General features: G+C 38.7%; 1 protein-coding gene across 1 annotated transcript in view; it reads right to left on the bottom strand.

The window, feature by feature from the left end:
* Positions 1–19544, bottom strand: part of ANO2 (anoctamin 2) — a 194372-nt gene that overhangs the window by 131954 nt on the left and 42874 nt on the right. The window contains exons 8-10 of the mRNA XM_075491534.1: positions 16009–16064; positions 15731–15772; positions 10117–10181 (exon numbers count right to left, since the gene is read on the bottom strand). Of these exons, the coding sequence (XP_075347649.1) occupies positions 10117–10181; positions 15731–15772; positions 16009–16064 (163 nt within the window). The remainder of the gene's footprint in view (positions 1–10116; positions 10182–15730; positions 15773–16008; positions 16065–19544) is intronic.

The following is a 19544-nucleotide window of genomic DNA, read 5'->3' as shown; positions in this document are numbered from 1 at the left end:
AAAAGACAAGTATAATAAATTCTTTTTCAGTCACAGTATTACTGCAGACCTTGAGATAGCAAGGCTTGCGCCTTGGCATTTCAAGACAATAAGAGAGTTACAGAACCTTCTTGTTTAACTAAAATTTAAACTGCTAGTCCTCAAGACTTCTGAGACTGTGACAAATGGAAAGGCAAACAAAACACATTCCAATGCATCCTGCAAGTTAAATGCATGCAAGAGTTTCTGGGTCATTACCTTTCAGGGCTTCAGGAATCCCAGGTCCCAGAGATCAGGGGAAAGGTTGGAGCAAGGAAGATGTAGCCTTGGTGGAAGAGGATCAGGTCAGGAAATACTAAAGCGAACGGGACATACATAAGTCCGTGGGCCCTGATGGGATGCATCCACAAGTGCTGAGGGAGCTGGCAGATGTCATTGCAAGGCCACTCTCGATAATCTTTGATCAATGATGGCAACTGGGAGAAGTGTCCAAAGACTGGAGGAAAACCAATGTCACCCCCATCTTCGAGAAAGGCAAGAAGGAGGACCTGGGGAACTACAGGCCGATCTGCCTCACCTCAATCCCAGGGAAGGTGATGGAGCAGCTAATCCTGGAAACCATTTCCAGGCACATTAAAGATGAAAAAATCATCAGGAGTAGTCAGCATGGCTTCACCAAGGGGAAGTCATGCTTGACCAACTTCATAAACTTCTGTGATGAAGTGACTGGCCTGGAAGATGAGGGGAGAGCAGTGAATATTGTCTACCTGGACTCAGAAGGCCTTTGACACTGTCTCCCATGAGATTCTCATAGAGCAGTTGTTGATGTATGGGCTGGATGAACAGACAATGAGGTGCACTGAAAACTGGCTAAATGGCTGGGCCCAGAGGGCACAAAGTCTAGTTGGAGGCCAGTGACTAGCAGTGCACCCCAGGGGTCAATACTGGGTCCAGTTCTATTTAAGTGGACTGTTCATTGGGAAATGAACCCAGTGTTCATTAATGATCTGGATGATGGGGCAGAGCGTACCCTCAGCAAGTTTGCAGATGACACAAAACTGGGAGGAGTGACTAATATGCCAGAGGGTCATGCTGCCATCCAGAGGGACCTCGACAGGCTGGAGAAATGAGCTGACAGGAACGTTGTGAAATTAAACGAGGAGAAGTGCAAAGTCCTGCACCTGGAGAAGAACAACCCCATGCATCAGTATTTGCTGGGAGCCACCCAGATGGAAAGCAGCTTGGCAGAAGAGAACCTGGCGGGTCCTGGTGCACACCAGGTTGAACATGAGCCAGCAATGTACCCTTGCTGCAAAGAAGGCGAATGGTATCCTCAGCCACTTCAGACAAAGTATTGCCAGCGGGTCAAGGGAGGTGATCCTTCCCCTCTGCTCCGCACTGGTGAGGCCACAGTGGGAGTACTGTGTCCACTTCTGGGCTCCTCAGTACAAGAGAGACATAGACATAGTGAAGAGAGCCCAGTGAAGGGCCACAAGGATGATTAAAGGACTGGAGCACCTCACATATGAGGAAAAGCTGAGAGAGGTGAGACTGTTTTGCCTGGAGAAGAGAAGGCTCAAGGGGGATCTTATTAATGTATGTAAATACCTGAAAGGAAGGTGCAAAGAGGACAGAGCCAGGCTCTTTTTAGTTGTGCCCAGTGACAGGACAAGAGGCAATGGGCACAAACTGAAACACAGGAGGTTCCCTCTGAACATCAGGAAACACTTTTTTTACTGTGAGGGTGACTGACCACTGGAATAGGTTGCCCAAGGAGGTTCTGGAGTCTCCCTCCTTAGAAATATTCAAAAAAACATCTAGTCACAGTCCTGGGAAACTAGCTTTAGATGGCCCTGTTTGAGCAGGGGTTTGGACCAGATGACCTCCAGAGGTCCCCACCAACCCCATTCTGATTCTGTGATCTTTGAGCACTTCAATTGCAACTATTCCACCAAGACAGTAATACACAACAGCAGTAATCACCTGCTCAATATTGCATTAAAATGTTCATATTTCTGCTCTGTGTACTGCCTCTGGAAGTTCAGAGATTTCTCATGCTGGAAACCTTCTTTATGCGGGTGTTTTCTGTGGATAATTGTTACATGGTGCCCAGTTCTTAATCTCTTCCCTTGCCATCTTGGCTTTGTCCACTGTTGGAGACAGGTTACTGGACCAGGCAAAGCTATGGTCTGTTCTAACGTAACTTTTGTACAGAGAGAGATAGGATCCTCATACAAAGCATCTTAATATTGGGGTATAGCTTTAAATCAGATTACAAGGGTTGGTCTTAACCCCTGGTCAGCACTCATGGCATCAGAAAAGGACCTCCTCTCACCCCAGTGTGCCATAGCCAGAACTTTCTACTGAGATTAAGATGTCAAGAGCAGTTTTACAAGAAAGATAAGTAGAACTGTAACCACCCAAATGCAGCAAGTGTTTTCTACTCCCTGCAGTTCCCAGCCATACATACCTCTAGATGCTTACAAATAGTTGTACGCATGTACATAAAAATGTGCAGGACTTTCTCTTTTGTTTCAATGTGGCCTCCCATCTCTGGCTTTTGCTTCTCCAGTTTAAAACAACAAATTTTCAATTCCTATCAAAATACACTGATAACACTTCCAAAGATAACTGTTGGATTGGGACCGACCTATCACTCAAGTCCATTAAGAAATATAAGTTTCTGGCTGTGAAGTTTAGGCATCATACAGGCACTATGGAACTTAGCCTGAGGCAGTTCTGCACACAGATAAAATCGAACTCTAGCTGCCTACAAAACTACACAATTCAAGGGGGAGGCACCAGAAAGCTGCACAGCCACAACTTCAGTCTTCAGAGCCTTGGCTTTGCATAAGTCCTGATGTAGATGTGCACATGCTTTGCTGGATCTAGCTTTTGAAAATCCCACCAAAGGAGTGAGGAATCTGGATGGTAATGAGTAGTGCTCAGACAGTGACCTGAAGCCTGGAAATTATGTTTATCAGAAAGCAGGGATCTGTTTTTCCTCAGCACTGCAATACAAGCCTACTGGTTTAAAATTCCATCTCTCATACAAGCACCAATAAATAAGACCAAGCTCTTGCCAAAACAGACAGAGAGAACCACTTCCTACAGGACTGGCAAAGTCTGTGAAATGCAGAGCTCTAAGCAAATCATCTCACTCCAGTCACAGAACAATTCAATACAAATTCTTCAGTGATTTATGCACCATAAGCAAACCCCCTCTGTTTTACAATAAACACAGGCTGGAGCACTCCTGTAAGCCCTGTGATGAGAAGTTCTGGGGTGGAGGGGAAACTCCCTACAACTGCAGATGAAAAGTGCTGTCCTAGCATCTAATATGCAGTCCATTTAATGGATGTATGACATGTCCATTCATAAATAAACTGGGGTCATGAGGGGTAGTGAGATCACACAAACACTGGAAAGGGGAAAGAATTCTGATGATGGAGAAAGCGTTCCTTTCTCAACAGCTAGGACTCTGTTCCAGGGTCCCACCTGCTTCTGGCTCCCTCCAGGAAGCTCTCTGCTGTAAAAACTGGCACAAAGGACAACGTCAAGGCTGAGTGGATGCTGGCATAGAACTTCCCACTGTACTTAGTGTTTTAATGATGATGAACTGTAAGTTGAATGTACCCCATGTTGGGAATGAATCTTTGTTGTAGAGTTCCTTGGAACTATAAAAAGATGTTGGACTCAAAGTGCAAAAGGGTTATAGCGAGAAGATATGCTCAGATTATTGCCTCAGGCACGTTCTCAGCAGAGGTTTGGAAAGGAGCTAGATGGACTACTGCCAAAGTTACTGGTAGAGCTCATGGGCATTTTTCTACTTAATGTTATGTTTGTTCGATTACTGCAGTTTCCCAGGCTTAAAGCTGTTTTCGCTTCCTAATAAAGAATTCCTTACATATAGCCTCAGCATCTTTGTGAATGTTGAAGATATGCCTGCTAAAGACAGTCAGGGAAAAATTGCATAGTGTTCCCATATTTCTGTGTGGGAACTGAGTCATTTAGTTATTTACCAAGAAGAACTGGTTTTTACTGTAATTACCCACCTGGCATAAAGGGACTCTCTCGAGGATCCCACAAATCAGTGTCATCTCAGAAGAATGCTACAGTAATTCATCAGACTAAGGGGGAAAGCACAACACTCTAAACACACTGATCACTAATACCCAAAAGGAAGCAAGCTCCCTTCTCCCTCAATGGGAAAGGGAACTCTGAAAAATGAGGAGCACCCCACTGGCACACAGTGAAGAAAAGGGGCTATAAAAGAATCAGTGGGTGAGCCTGAAACATGCTTGTTTTCCACTGAAAAGGCATTTCTGTTAAATAAGGAACCAAACTGTCAGGTAGATAAAAGCTCCTCATTGTAACAGTGTACAGACCCCACGCTGTAAGTGATGTCTTACTCAGAAGGCAGTAAATAACCACCTGACCTAGCAGTTGCTTCAGCAGAGAGAAAATTTCATAACATAACTATTCTCCAGGCATTATGAAGTGGATATTACCCTGCACACCTACCATGGTGGAGTTTTCTTTCCTCTCTGCGGCTTTATGGAAGCTGGTGATAGTCATATGAGCCTTGCAGAGGGAGGGCGTGAAGGGACCTCACTGCTCTCAGTCTGCTGGCTGTATACAGGAGGCAGGCATCACTGTTCCCTGCTTTGAAACCTGGCTTTCAGAAAAGACACAGATATTTGTTGCAAATCTGGGAAGTGTAAGACTGACCTGCTGGGTCAGTCAGCTCACCACAGAGTGGGGCACTGTATATATATCTCTCCCAAAATATTAGTCTGGACTAATATTAGTCTGGCTTAGCTCTGTGGCAAGCATTAGAGAGTGTTGTTCAATCCCTGTGAGATAACCACATATCACAAGGTTGCTTTCTGCCAAAGCGGTTACATTGCATAAAAAATAAAGATCGGACATTTGGTAAGGTTAATTCACAATAATAACAGAAGAGCGACAGGGAAGCAGAGGAATTAAAACATACAGGAGAATCTGCACTTTGAGGATCAATAACCCCAAGTTAGTGTAAACAATGATCGAACAACATTTGAGGGTGCCTCTGGAATTAGGGAGGGCACCGCAGACCTTTATTTTCAAGTTCTTGCAGTTCTAGACAGTATGTGAAGACAAATGTTCTCTCTCCAGAGGTGAAGATGTAGCTACAAAGAACAGTGATGAAAGAAGCAGTGATTTGCTAATGTATTGAGCAGGATAGATGGCCACAGTTAGAGAAATGCGGTACTAGAAATTGATCTTAACTACACTTCTGCCAAGGAAGCAACACTTATCTCTAAAGACAATAAAAACACCATTTCAGCAGAACTCCTGTTTTCTTATTTTATCACTCCTTTGAAACTACCCTATCCTAAACACAGTAAGCAGATATACCCATTTTGGGTTTTGTGGTGCAGATTGATGAAAGAAGAAAAAAGAATAAAAGGCAAACCAGTAAGAACACTTTTGGAGCTTGATTGCTAACATTGAACACTGCACTACACAAGCCCCAAGACATTGAAAGTGAAGGCAACAGTCTCCAGAGCCGAGACAATCAATCTTCGGAACATCATAGGTCTGTCATCGCTTTAAAAACTGCCAGGAAGAGAAACCTGCAGGCTGCTCTGCTTTAGGAAAACAGCATTCAAATGCAAGAACAGGGGGGAACTGGTGACTGTTCGGTCAAGAGCAGGTTCAACACAGGCATGCTGCAGTGAAGGGCCAGAATTCATTACAGATGAAGGTGAAACAATTTTCCATACAAAAGAAAAACATAGTCAAAAATAGGAAGGAAGAAATATATTAGGCAGACAGTTTGAGTAACAGAAACTCCCAAGTTTTGATTTACATCCTATACACTATAAATAATATTTGGTTAGCACACTTTTCCACCTACTCCTGCAAAAAGAGTTATTGTATACATAATCTTAATCTTTACAATGACCATGTCTTCCCACTTTTAGGCTTTACAGCAAGATAAGCATATACAGGCACTTGGTGCTTTGAAAGTAATCATGCTATAGATAATGTAGCCTTTTAGTTATTAAGAAGTTAGGTGAAGTCCTAGCAATAGGAAATAGAAATGAAAACATGAAAAAGGAGATGGACTAGAAGGAGCTGATGAGCTGGGACCTTTTAGAAGCACTAATATAAGCTCCACCACAAATAAAAAAGCACCTAGCTCTGCTTGACTTCCTTAAGGTGAGATAATTTTATTTTAATAACAAGATAACAAAAGGAGACTTCCCCTCTATGATGATGGTCCTCTATCTGGAATTTCACTTCATACACAGGTTCCCATCTGCAGGTCCTTCAAGATGTCCACTAAGAAGATAACTAGACAATTTTCCAGGTGTTAAGCTTTTGTCTCAGGAGGATAACCACATCTTTGTGATTATCAGTAACCTTAGCAAACTCACTTCATCTGTCATTTAGGCTTCCTAAGTGATAAAGGTTGCATTCAACCAGAAATATAATTCATTATAAATTCTATTGCACTTCTTATACTTGCTCTATGTTCTCTTGACCTGCTATAATTCATTAGAGGTGCACTGCTAAAAGACAAGAGACAATGGCTGTAAGTTGTACCAAGGAAAATTTGGTCTGGACAGAAGGAAAAAATTCTTCCCCCTGAGTGTGGTGCAGCACTGGAAAAGGTGCTCAGAGAGGCTGTGTGATCTCCATCCTTGGAGATTTCAAAATTCATGAGCAATTTGATCGGGCTTTCAAGCCAGTCCTGCTTGAACGGGTAGGTCTAGGGACCTCCAGATGTCCCTCTTCACAACCTATTCATTCCAGAATCACGTAGTTAAAATTTGGATTAACATACTATAACATTTATAAAAATATCATAAAATCTGTTTCTTTACATATGTTCATAAAACTCCTAGGAAGTGTCCTCCCTGTCTCTGGATCAACAGTAGCATTACCCCTTAGGAAACTAATAAAGGCATTAACTGCAAAAATTGCTAAGAACTAGGTTTGAACTCATCTTCATTTGAGGAAAGAGCATCATCAAAATAGAAAAAAAATCAATGAACCACAGATATGTTTTTATAGCACCTTTTAAATTACATTACAAGGATTGACAGGAACTACTGTTGATAAGTGCATTCCTACAAGGAAGTTACACTAGAGAAACTCCTCTCTAGTAGAAATCAATACTTAAAGTAGGATGAGAAAAGAAGTATATTATAACAGGCAAACCTCTAGAGCTCTGCACATCCTAGAACTGCAACTTTCATTCTCTAATTGTTAATATATCACTCATGCCTTCCAAGTCTAAGGGTGACTGAAAGAGGAGGTAAACCGTTTTCAGTACCTCTAGCCTAAGATATCTGTTAGCAAAAAATTCATAATTTTCCTCTCCAAGAATGTTTATCATCCTCTTCATCTGAGTTGAAAATAGACCTATGCGAAAGTCATATGGCTATATTTAGACATTCATATGCTTTTGAAAATAAAACACTGCATTAGGCAGGCTTTGTTTTAAGCAATGTTATTTAATATCTGGATGTGCACTGACAGACTGGGTGTTATAAACATTTTATAAATCAATCCTCAGTTCACACTGTACTATCTGCATGATCTGATCTATATATTCCCTTAAAGTTTTTAGCTGGAATGTTTTGCTGTAGAACAGAAATATGTAACATCCACCATGTTCTCATTTGGTGAAACCCTCCTCACTCACAACTGTATTTCTTAATTTACAAAAAAATTAGCTTTTCCCTATAGCCCAAAAAGGTACATAAAGCCAGAGCAGAATACTTTTACAGATCAAGACACAGGGGTGAATGAAACTGTCAGTGAATATCGTAACGGTCCTTTATTTGGTTTTACATTTTTAAGAACTTGAAAATATTCTATGACTGACTATGCAGTTAGCATTCCCTCAGGATATCACACCTTAGAAAGGACCTCAGAGAACCCCTGGTCTGTGTCAAGAGTGAGCATAACAAATACGTGGTTCCTAGCTTTGGGGTGCAATCACTTGGACACTGGCAACAACTGTATGGCCAGAAGCAAAGAACTGAGGCACGGGGAATGATTTATAATAATTCTACAGTGCCATATCTAGTCTTCCAGCATAGGCACTTTGGTTAAAGAATGACTTTCTATTTGCATTCTTACTGTGTAAAGGTGAAACAGGAATAGTTAAAAAGATTTGCACTGTTGCAAGTTGTATGAAAAGTTAGACTAAAAAGTCTAAATAATTTGGGGATGTGAATATTATTTAAGCAACATATTTCAACACAGTTAATATATTTGAAAACATCAGTTAGAAAAGGTTTTATTTGCCTTAGGCAAATAAATTTGCTATAGGCAAAATAAATGCCGCTGCTTCTGTCTATCAAAGCCTGAATATAAACTCGTTAAGTTACACAGTGCTCCCATAACCAGAAAAAAGTTGAGTATAATCTAATAAATCAAAGACAGAAGGATCACAGTAAATTATCAAAATCCACGAAGTGTGGTTGATGTTTGCCAAGAGAGTAAGAACCCACATTGAGACTGAGCTCAAATCCCCCCCACAGTACAAAAGTGCAAAAACCTAATTCAGTTGCAGAAAGAGAAGGGTAGTAATTCTTCAGGTATGTATACTCTAAAGCTCTAACGTTACCCAGAAAATAAAAACCACATTTATTTTAGTGGTAACAGTCAAACTTGAAGTCAAGCAAAGTATGGAAGATAAAAGTAAGAAAAATCATCTCTGAGAACAGAGAATCAATTGCATATGCCTGGTCCTGGTTTCTCACAGAAATTTAAACTACAGAATTTCTATGAAATCATATCAGTATAATGAAGACAGCAAGATACAAATGAAGATGGAGTGTAAGCAGATGTACCTCAATTTTTAATTCAGCTGAGTTGTCAGGTCTCAGAACTTGAGAATTCCTCTAGCCAGTGACAATTTAACTTAACATTTGTAATATTTACTAACAACACACCAGGTGTTGTAATCTTGTTCTGAGTTTATCTATTCCATACAGTAGCCTGGCCTGGAATAACTGGTATTCAAAAAGTACATAAATCCTGCACAAAAACATTGAGGCAAAGAAGCGGAAATTTCAAAGCCTTGCAGAACCTCAATAAGATTTGATAGTCTCACTACCATTTGCCAATTTGAAACATTTCTCTCCCAATACAGAGCAATTCTGCTCGCAGTACAAGCTAAAGGTGAAGTCTTTGAAAAACTATATGCAATATTTCAACTTTAACTCATAATATAATAAATAAATTATACAAAGATTATTGATTATCTGTATTACTAACACAGCTTTTGCAGGTAATCATGTAGGGGCAGACTGTATAATAAAGCCTAGTTGGACTTTGATTATTCAAAAGATAAATGCTAAAGAATGTAATTTTTCTTATGTATACAAATTATCCAGAAACAGATTTTTTTTTTTCCTATTGTTTGTTAATATCATAGTTCATTTATTCCTAGACAGATATCTTAGGTAGGAATATTTCAAGTTAGCAGTTTTCACAAACATTTCCCTTTCTTTACCAGTATTTATAGTATACAACAAAAATTGGTTTGGTTTGGTTTGGCTTTCTTGTAGAGATATAGTGGAAATTCCTTAAAAAGTATGGTTGGTTTGGTTTGTCTTATATTAAGCCCAATTTCTTCTATGTTTGTAATGTCAAAATTCAAAATATACAAAAATCACTGGGAACACATATGGATGTGTTCAGATGAATAAAACTTGTAAAACCAGGAGTAAAAAAATCAATTTCAAACTGTCAAATACTTTTATACTGATTCATGATGCGAACACCAGCTTCTGATTATTCACCAGACTTTGTGACTATACTCTCCAATAAAAATTCATCAATGTAAATGGCAATTCATGTTTTTTGAAAAAATTAATGTTTTTTTTTAAAAAATCTGAAGTATGACATTCTTCCAGGAATAAGCACTATACAAAAACAAAGGTACATTATTGTTTAGTATATTTTTGTTACAGTAAACTATTATCAGAGCTACAGAAAAGCAGTGAGAGAATTATTTTTAATGTTCTGATCAACCCAAGATTTCATTTGCTGAAGTAAGTGGAAGGAACTTAATGAATCTATATTACCTAAGAACCAGGTCCCTTAGTGTTTTATACAAGTCCATATTACCTTATGAGGTCGATAGGCTGAAACTTGTAAAATACTCCATATCTTGCCCATTCTTGATACAGCAACTAAATAAAAAAAACCCAAAAATTAACATGAAACAAGTGCTCCCATCTGTTTTTACGAACTTCTTCTAAGAGTTAAAAATATATCTTCCCATACTTCAAAACAAACTTCCATCTACATTTTTCAGACAGTTATGGAAGGCTCCAACCAAGCCAGCAGTGCGAGGATGATGTACATGCATCTTTCTCCACATACCTACCCCCTTCTCACCACATTTATTAGACAGTGATGTTAAATAGAAAGGCTCAAAAGGAAAAATAAAAGATGGTGTAGCCTTGTGGAAATCTTTAGATAGATGCTAGAAATAATCCTACTTACAGAGTGAAATTCTTCTACAATGTAATTTATTTAAGGTCTGGAATCACACGATAGGTAAGTACTGACCAGTGTTTCCAGGTCCAAGGTGAACTGAGGTAAGAGTTCAAAACTGGTAAACTGGTATGTAAAAACATACCAAGAGGTAACAAATGTGGCAAAACCAGCCTGCTCTCCTGCTCAGCTCCTGAGGCTACTATACCCAGTAAAGCCCATATAAAAGCCCCTTCTCTCCCCATGCTGCACATGGACACACAAGGTCACATGTTTACTGTTGGAAATGCAAATTCACCCGCAGCTTACAGACAGCACAAAGGAAGGCGCAGATCGTAAAGAAACTTCTTACAATGGGAGGAATCCAGTGAGAACAGAGTCAGGGATAAAAGGAAATATTTCAGGTCCTGGGGTATATTAACCACAATACATTCAACTGCAATAGGCAAGGGACTCGGGATAGCCTTCCTCATTCCCTCTTTCATTGCTGTGATCTATGTCACACAACTTGTTGAACTTTCAAAAAGAAAACAGAAACTTTTGACACTCTTTTACAAGAGGCTGTAAAGGAAACTAGTAATTATTGTGTGAAAGACATCACATTGTTCTGAAACAAAGGCCAGCTGCTGGATAGAAATTACCATGCAATCAACCATTTGGTAAAAGAGTTAATTTGATAGCAGGACATTTTATAACTGTGTATGCATTTATTAATAATCCAGAAAGGACATTAAAAAATGAAGCTTTCCAGAATTATATGAAGACAAAAGAAAGCTCAGAGGAAACACCAGCAGGATCTAACAAAATTAGATGACTGTTCACCATATTTTATCTTCAGAGGAAAATAAAAATCAGTGCAGTCCCGTACAAAAGAGTAAAACTTTTTGTGGAACCACCTGAATTTTTTGTATTCCTTTCATAGTTTTATGCTGTGACAAGACTGTAAACAGTCTAAGACAACATGCTCATTGAAAACTATTTCTTGAAGTACAGAGTTCATCAAAAAATAATAAACAAATAACCAGAATATGATGATAAATGAAACTAAAATAACCACATCACTATTTATAGGTTATATATCTGTATCATCCAAAAATAGAGATGTCAAGCCTTTTATCCCTATTTTCAAAAAAGAAGTGGAGGGGGTCCAGAAAAAGAGTAGCATATGAGAGGTGCAGTTAGCTCCTTTAAAATAAGGCACCACATCATTCCAAGTAAAATTGGAGTAGTGATGAAACTGTGTTTTGAGAATGAACTTCTGTGTGGAATATCTACTGGCTCCATGAGATGACCTCATACTTCTGTTCCTCCCTTGCTGTGAGCACCAACTGACAGTCCTTCGCCTGTCTCATGGAAATTGTAGTTAATATGAAGCAATGTAATTGCTGAGTTAATACCTTGGAGACTTCTATTCTTCTGTAAACTTTGGCTGGGATTGGGCAATAAGTTTTAAAGCTGCTGGGGAGGAAGGCACAAACCAAGAAACAAATGCACACAAATACACAACCAGGTACATACAGAGGATAATCTGCAGATAAGTTAAATTAAATACTTGTTTAGGGTTTTTTTTTCTTTAACAGAAAAAAAGGAACTCCAAAGATAGTCAAAATCTAAAAACAGTAAGAGATAGATTTTTTCAAAATGTGTAATATGTGGAACTCATCAGGTTAGTTGTAGACTAATTTGCAAACTGTTTAGTTCCATCTGCAAAATAGATGCTTATTAAGCATGACGCTTTTTTTCCTAGTAAATAATAGATTATTGCACAATGGAGTTATATAAGCATGCAAGAGCTGGAGAGGACATTAGTAACAAAGTACATACAGTTTTTGCAATTATCAGTAGTTGCATCTGTCAGATGCTCCATTTTGACAGCTAGCAGCACACTACACCATCTTATGAAGTTAAGAGCACAATTAAAATAAGCGTGTAGAAATTTCAGATACTGTAACTGCAGAGTTATCTTGACATATTTTGAGCTTTCCAATCACATTTTTCTACTGTTCATAATGCCTCTCCTCCTGTGAAAGAACTAAATAAATATCAAGTGAGCAATTAAGACCTGAATCCTGCACACATGCACCTGACACAGTAGTATTGTTCAGAATATAGAAACTGGCTTGCAACCATTTAAGTGAACAGAGTTATGCCATTGCATACTCATTAAAGATACAGCATAAAGTTTTTCTGTTCATAGATCAGGGAGTAAACCCTACACTGCTGAAGCAATTGAGAATTCGGCAATGAGATTCAAGGAGTGTGGTGTCTTGGCTTTTAGAATATTGCTCTTACAGAGCACAGTCTTGCAAAATGCTTTGCACTTGTGGAAAGAAATGATGAGACTAGGTTTGATTTTCTTTGGCTTCCACAGGAGTTGAGAGGATTGCCATAGCTGCCATATTGATATTTTCATATGAATACTTGTAGTTACCTATTCAAAATCACCCCTTGCCATTACCCCACAGTATTACCTACAATTTTATTTATTTCGATAACTAATCATACTCATAAATGTGTTCACTGAAATATACAAAACAAGAAAGTGAAAGCTATTAAATTATTAGAACTACTTAAAAGCTGTTTTGAACGCAGCTACAGAATGGAATTTGAAGAGCAAAAAGAAAGGTCTTTCTAATATTGCAGTCAGTTCATGAACAGGTTGCTATGGCATTATGTCAGACTATAGAATCACACTGGTTATTCTGATTCCAAAGCACTGAGGGTAAGTTTATGGCATGAATATTTTCCATTCATGTGTGTTGCCCACACTAAACCTCAGTCTCAACACTGCAATTTTACACGATTAAGCTTAATCTGGAAGCTGGAATGTGCTTCCTTTCATGATATTTATTAAATTGAAAAGAATTCTAGGAAGAGTTTTGTAATATAATTTATTGTATTTTATCAGCTTCACTTAAAAGCAATACTTTCTGTAAGTTTATAATAATACCTTCCAATCTGCTTCTAATATTCCAGGGATGCTGTTGTAGTATATGACAACAGTGTATTTCCTAGATAGGTAACAAAGCCCTTATGTATTTCTCAATGTCAAACATATTGCTAGCAATGAAGGGTTACAAGTTGCCAGCAGGCTAGAAGCTTAAAAAAGACCAAGTCAGTGTTTATACTCATGGCAAGTTATTACCATGCTGCTGTGCAATAGCTTTCTTAAAAAGATTTTTTTCTAGAGCAGAAGTCACACTAAAACAGGGAAATTCCTTAACTCCAATCAAGACTGTTAGGAAAAGAGTGGGTTTCATTGACTGCACATTTCTAATTCTCTTAGGATGTGACAAAAGTATTGTTTCACAGTGCATTTTCTCCAAGGAAATCCTGAAGAGGGTTAATAAGGATTAACCTTTTATATTATGAACTGGTATATAAACCTTAATTACTTGTTCTGCCTTATTGACATAAGTACCCCAAACAGGCTCAGTTCATCATTTTTTGGGCTTATACAACAGATAATTGAAATGAAAGATACAGATAAGTTAAAATGGACAAAATAAAAAGGGACAGAGAAAAATAAAACTGAAAAATACCCCCCTTTCCTTTAAACCTGATCGGGGCTTTTCAGGAAATTAAACACTGAGACTATTAGATTCAGATAGAAAACAGATGATGTTATGCAAGAAATACTACAGCAGATTCAATGGCTAAGCAGCAGAGACATATGTGAATAATCAATGAAGTATTTCTGGAAAGAACCTTTTATGTTTTTAATACTTAACACTTCATAACTGAGCCTAATAGGCAGAATAAAAAGAAGGCAGCACAAAATACAACTAGTAGAGTGAGTATTTTTCCAGACACTAGTCCTTTTAGGCCCTCTTCCCTCCTTTTCCACAGTACCCAATCTTTCTCCATTGACTAATGTTCATTTACCTTTCTTCTCTAAAAATTCTGCTAACCTAGATCAGTAAACTATGCAGCTGACTTTCAGAGTCCATTACTGTATCACTGTTATCACTTAGGGAAAATTCTGCAAGTGCAGAGTAGACAACTTATTCATGAACAAAAAGTTCAAAATAACAGATATAAATATACAAGCTTCTTTATAGTTTGTTTTCCAACTTTGTCTCTGTTGCTTACCAAGGTTCATATAATAAATTAAATTGTATACGGCACATGAAGACATCTAGTGGCTGAATGTTAGCATATTTACCAAAAACTACAAAGAAGATTATGTTTTCAAATTTTTACTAATCCAGCATTGGAGAAATCAAATTTATTTGTACGACCTATGAACTTAGTCTTCATTTCCAATGCTCAAATAATCATCATTTGTGGCAATTATACTCTTGAGAACTACACTGTGTTTTGCCAGATTAATGGCATTTTCTTACCTCTTCTTCAAGCAACAGATGGCATATACCAACATGTAATACCAGAGTTAAAAACATTTATGAAATTATTTACAAGTCACCAAGAATATATGCAATATAATTTCTAGTATAGTAAATATTTTAGGCATCCAAACATTCTCTTTTTCTTCTTTCTTCCCTCCCCCACCTTTCTCTCCCCACAATTTTCCCTCTTCATTTCCTGTCCTGTTGTTTGTATATCAAGGAAAAAAAAAAAAAGCAAACATTAGAGAACAATATGGAATAGATCTTAATGGATTACAGTAATTAAATGTTTTTGCTCATTTCTAACTGTAAGCATATGTATTAAAAACAGTCTGAAATCACATAGTCTTTGATTATGCACCCATTTCTTTTGTGCAGACAGTTGGTGGGTGATATATTTTCAAAAGTCATTTGATAGCTAGAAACTTTTTATTTACAAAATAATTGGAAGCAGATTTTTAGAAATTTCATGTAATTTAATTGAATACACAAACAAATGAAAAATACAACTGTGTTTCATTCTAGTAACCATTATTCTATAGTACCATCTGGTTATGGAAAGAAAATAATCATATAAGTTATTTAACAACTTTTGCTTCCTGACAGGTTGAAAAATCTTGTCTATGCATGCGGAGGGAAAATTGAAGCATTTCAAAATGTAAATATCAAATTAAATTCACTGAAATACTTCATAAGAAGACTTTATAAAACGTCCTGTGAAAAAATTTTTATATGCAGAAACAGAGGAAAATAAGTAATGCAAAAAAAATATGCATTTGTAAAAACATTTACTTGATTGAACACTGGCTAATGCTTAATGATAGCATTTAGGACACTAATTCACATTTATCACATTAAATCTAATATGAAATTAATTTTGCAATGTATTTTACCTTTCTTTCATTCATGTCATCATTTTGGCCTTCATATTCACCCTATAGAAAGAAAATAATTTAATAACTGATGTAAAACCAGATAAAATTCAATAAAAGAGTGCTCAGTTGTTCCTACATTGTTGGTTTTACTTTTAGGTCACACCTTGAAATGTACTCATGTAAGAGTTTTCATACTAGAATCACACACTTAGAATATATTTTCATCGTCACAGGCAATAAACATATGCACTGAGTGATACCATCAGACAACTAAATTTTTAATAGTATATACGTACATCATGAAGTGGGTATGCTGCATCATAAACATTGTTTGCTATTAATGTGCCAATGCCTAAAAGAAAAAAAATTAAGGTGGTCAACAGCTAGGCACAGTTAAACAGAAAAGATTGTTACAGGTTTCATTTCATGACATTACAAAGGGGACTGAGCTGTATTACTGAAAATATTCAAAATCACGTCAAATGAGTATATACCAACCTAGAAGTACCTGGCTATAGAAAACACGTTTTCACAGAAAGGCTTATTTCCATATAGTGCTTTTTCTTGAGTGAACTAGTATGGTACAAAGACCGTTTTGACCACTTTCTCATCCTGATAGCAAAGAGGCATGTGACTGAAGAGGAAAGCATTTGGGAACCGTGAGAGACTGAAAGAGCTAATGTCTCAAACATTGTGGCGACTTGAGGTGCTATTTGCATGGCGACAGCAGGTCAGCGAGCACGGGGTGGGGGAGAGCGAGAGTGGGAGTGGGAGCGGGACGTGCAGGACGTGGAGAGCGCATTGGAGGCCATGCGGTTCCGGGTTCCGCCGGACCTTCCCAGCTATGGCCAGAGGTCACACAGAGCTGATCTGAGGAAGGGGCTTGCAACCGCGCGAGACACCCCTCGCGACCACCCCCCTCCCCCAGCGCCTGCGCAGAAGATTCAGAACTTTCTAGAACAAGAACCCTGTAAGTCCTGAAGGGGCGTACCTGGAGGCGGGGATTAGCCTATAAAAGACAGGCCCTCCAGGGAACCACGCGCGCGCCCACCACTGGGGGATTGCCACGTCTGTCATCGTCATCGCGGGATCCAAGGGTGGTGATACTTTTTCTTTCTCTTTCCTCCTCTCTTCTCCTTTCCTTTTCTCGCTTCTCTCTTCCTCTGTTCTTCCAATAGATGCCAGTTTGGAATAAATTGTGACGGGTTGCCCGGAAAATAGCTCTGTTGCCAAATCACCTTTGTTTGTTCGTTGGGCTCGCCAGTTTGTTAAGTTTGTCCGTTTGTTGAATTCGCCAGTTAATAAAGTTGCTGGCCAGACTGTTCCTCTGAGTCATTGTCGTGACTCTACCGACCACGCGGCTCTGCCAAGCAGAGGTCGGCCTTTGTCGGTACCAGAAGTCAGACAGACTGTTCCTCTTAGTCATTGTCGTGACTCTACTGGCCTGCGGCTCTGTTGAGCAGAGATCGGCTTTTGTTGGTACACAAACCGTTGGGGTATCGAAAAGATTCACCCATCTCACAACCCACTGAGTAGCACGAGACAGGAAGTCCTTCTTGAAGCTTGACAATCATCAGAACCGTGTACCCCTACTGATGCACCCAAACAATAAAAAACCCCACTTTTGCAGAAGTTTGTGATTGAAGAAACCCTTACTCTGTATTGACTAATATTAGATCAGGTCTCATTTTCACTGAACCAAGTGCTGGGTTTTCTGCCCTTCCTCATATGAATACATAAGGCCATCCGTCTGAGTTTGAAACAACACTTCTTTGTTTGCAGGAGTTAAATCAGTTTGTGCTCACCAAATCCACCATTATGCTGGAAAGCTGGATGCACGAGGACAAAAACTATTGAGTCCTAAAGATTGCAAACAGGAAGTCTGGTGAAAGGTACAGGAAGATACAAGGACATGGCACTATCACAGTGACCACATGCTACAAGGGCTTTAGCAACTGAATCCCCAGCTAATGACTACAGCACTTATAGACATACACAAGTTCACTACTGGCTCTCAAGGCCTATGACTCTTATAGCCATTCTGTCTGTAGTCTCTGCACATGAAAATAATTGTTCCATAGGATGACAATTGAAGTTAAGATTAGTAGTTTATTCCAGGCCTCTTTGCTTTCAATGTCCAGTAAAAAGTAACCGGCTAGATTGTCTTTAGGGATGAAAAAACTTCCATAGTCAAGCTGCACAACTATCATTCTGAAATGTTTGGGAAAAACCCTCTGGTCAGAGATGCTAGATAGGCATTACCAATAAATTTCTTCCTTGGTGCAAAGAAAAATACCCTTACCACTACATGCATCAACAGCATCAGGAAATCTTCATGTTTGGATCATGCCAAGTCCTCTACTGAAAGCATTCCGTGTTTGGAAAGTTTACAATGGTTCAGAGTTATGCTAGAAGTAAATATGCCTTCCTTGTATAATGTCACAGAAGTGGAATCAGATTCAGCCTCACACAGATGTAAAAATCAAGAAGCAAGTGTGTTTGAAGTGTTATTTTCCTCCTATTATATTATGAAGCATATGTTTATGAAAACCAAAGACTGCTATAAGTACTTCCAACATCACTGTCCTACCTCTTGTGCAAAATAAGCAATGGAATCTTAAAAAAAAAAAAAAGAATAAAACAAGGATGCTTAAAGAAATCTTTTAAACCACTCATGATGAGTGGTCGTAAGTCTTAAGACCAGTGAGAAGGGAAAACCTTAGCGACATATGAAGCATAGGACTTTTGGGGGAGGCTCTCAGAAGACCAAAACAATTAGTGAATTTAGGTCAAATACATAATCGTGTTTTAGCTATGGGCCACAAAGATGGGAAGGACAGGAGGGTTAAAATATTTGCTTCATGTCAAATGGGATCTTGAGCTGACCTGAGCTTGAAGTGGATCAGCCTGTATTTTCACCTTAGAGTAAAAAAAAAGCTTGAAAAATTACTAGTAGTGCTTTAATCTTTAATGATGGCTTTTATTACACTATGAACCAGAACAAGCCATTAAAATAGAGAAAACTTTTAAGTAAGAGGCAAAAAACCCCCATTGGTAAAGTGTTCTTTCCCTTCCTACTGTGTCCTTGTAGGACAGATTTCTTCTTTCAAGCTTTCTCTCAGCCCAGCAACTTACAAAATCTTAAAGAGTTTCAACAGGTTCTACACAGTCTCTCTGGATCTCTTGGGAAACTGTCAGCTCTGGGGGCTGGCTTTTATGTGAACAGGCTTAGCGTCCCTGCTGGACTTCAGGCTTCTTGTTTTGTATACCTTACACTGCCTTATCTCTAAAATCCTGCACTCTAGAGACATCTACTTGCACAGGATCCACAGCTCTCAGGGAAAGCATGGTCTCCCTAGTCACCAGGAGGGTTTCCTGGATGCCAGCTGGAGCGAGCCAGCAAGGTTTGCTGGATTGGTAGCATTCCTCTCTACAACCCCACCAGAGCTTTTGAGCAGATCAAAACATTGAACAACAGAGAGCAAACAGTGAACAAAACAGACACCAGCTGAACAATGTTTTAGAAATGAAGAATGCCTGACATTTTCTCAACCAGCTTTTCACTTTTTTAAAGGAAGCAGTGTAGTAATAATAAATTTACATGTTTGTTCTGGGCAAAGCCAAGTATTTTTGTTTGAAAAAGGGGCAGTATTTTGGTTTGGGTCTTTTTCATATAATTTGAAAAATTAGATCTCTGTTGCAGGGAAACCTAAATTAATCTATTTTCCACTCAGGCTGCTGTACCAAAGAAATCTGTTACTGCAGCTTCACTGCACAAAGTTGCACCAAGACTGTGCAGGAATCTGTTGCTACAGCACATTTATTCTTTGCA

This window comes from Mycteria americana, chromosome 1 (assembly GCF_035582795.1).
Source record: "Mycteria americana isolate JAX WOST 10 ecotype Jacksonville Zoo and Gardens chromosome 1, USCA_MyAme_1.0, whole genome shotgun sequence".
NCBI lineage: Eukaryota > Metazoa > Chordata > Aves > Ciconiiformes > Ciconiidae > Mycteria > Mycteria americana.
This window is presented reverse-complemented; position numbering and strand designations above follow the sequence as displayed.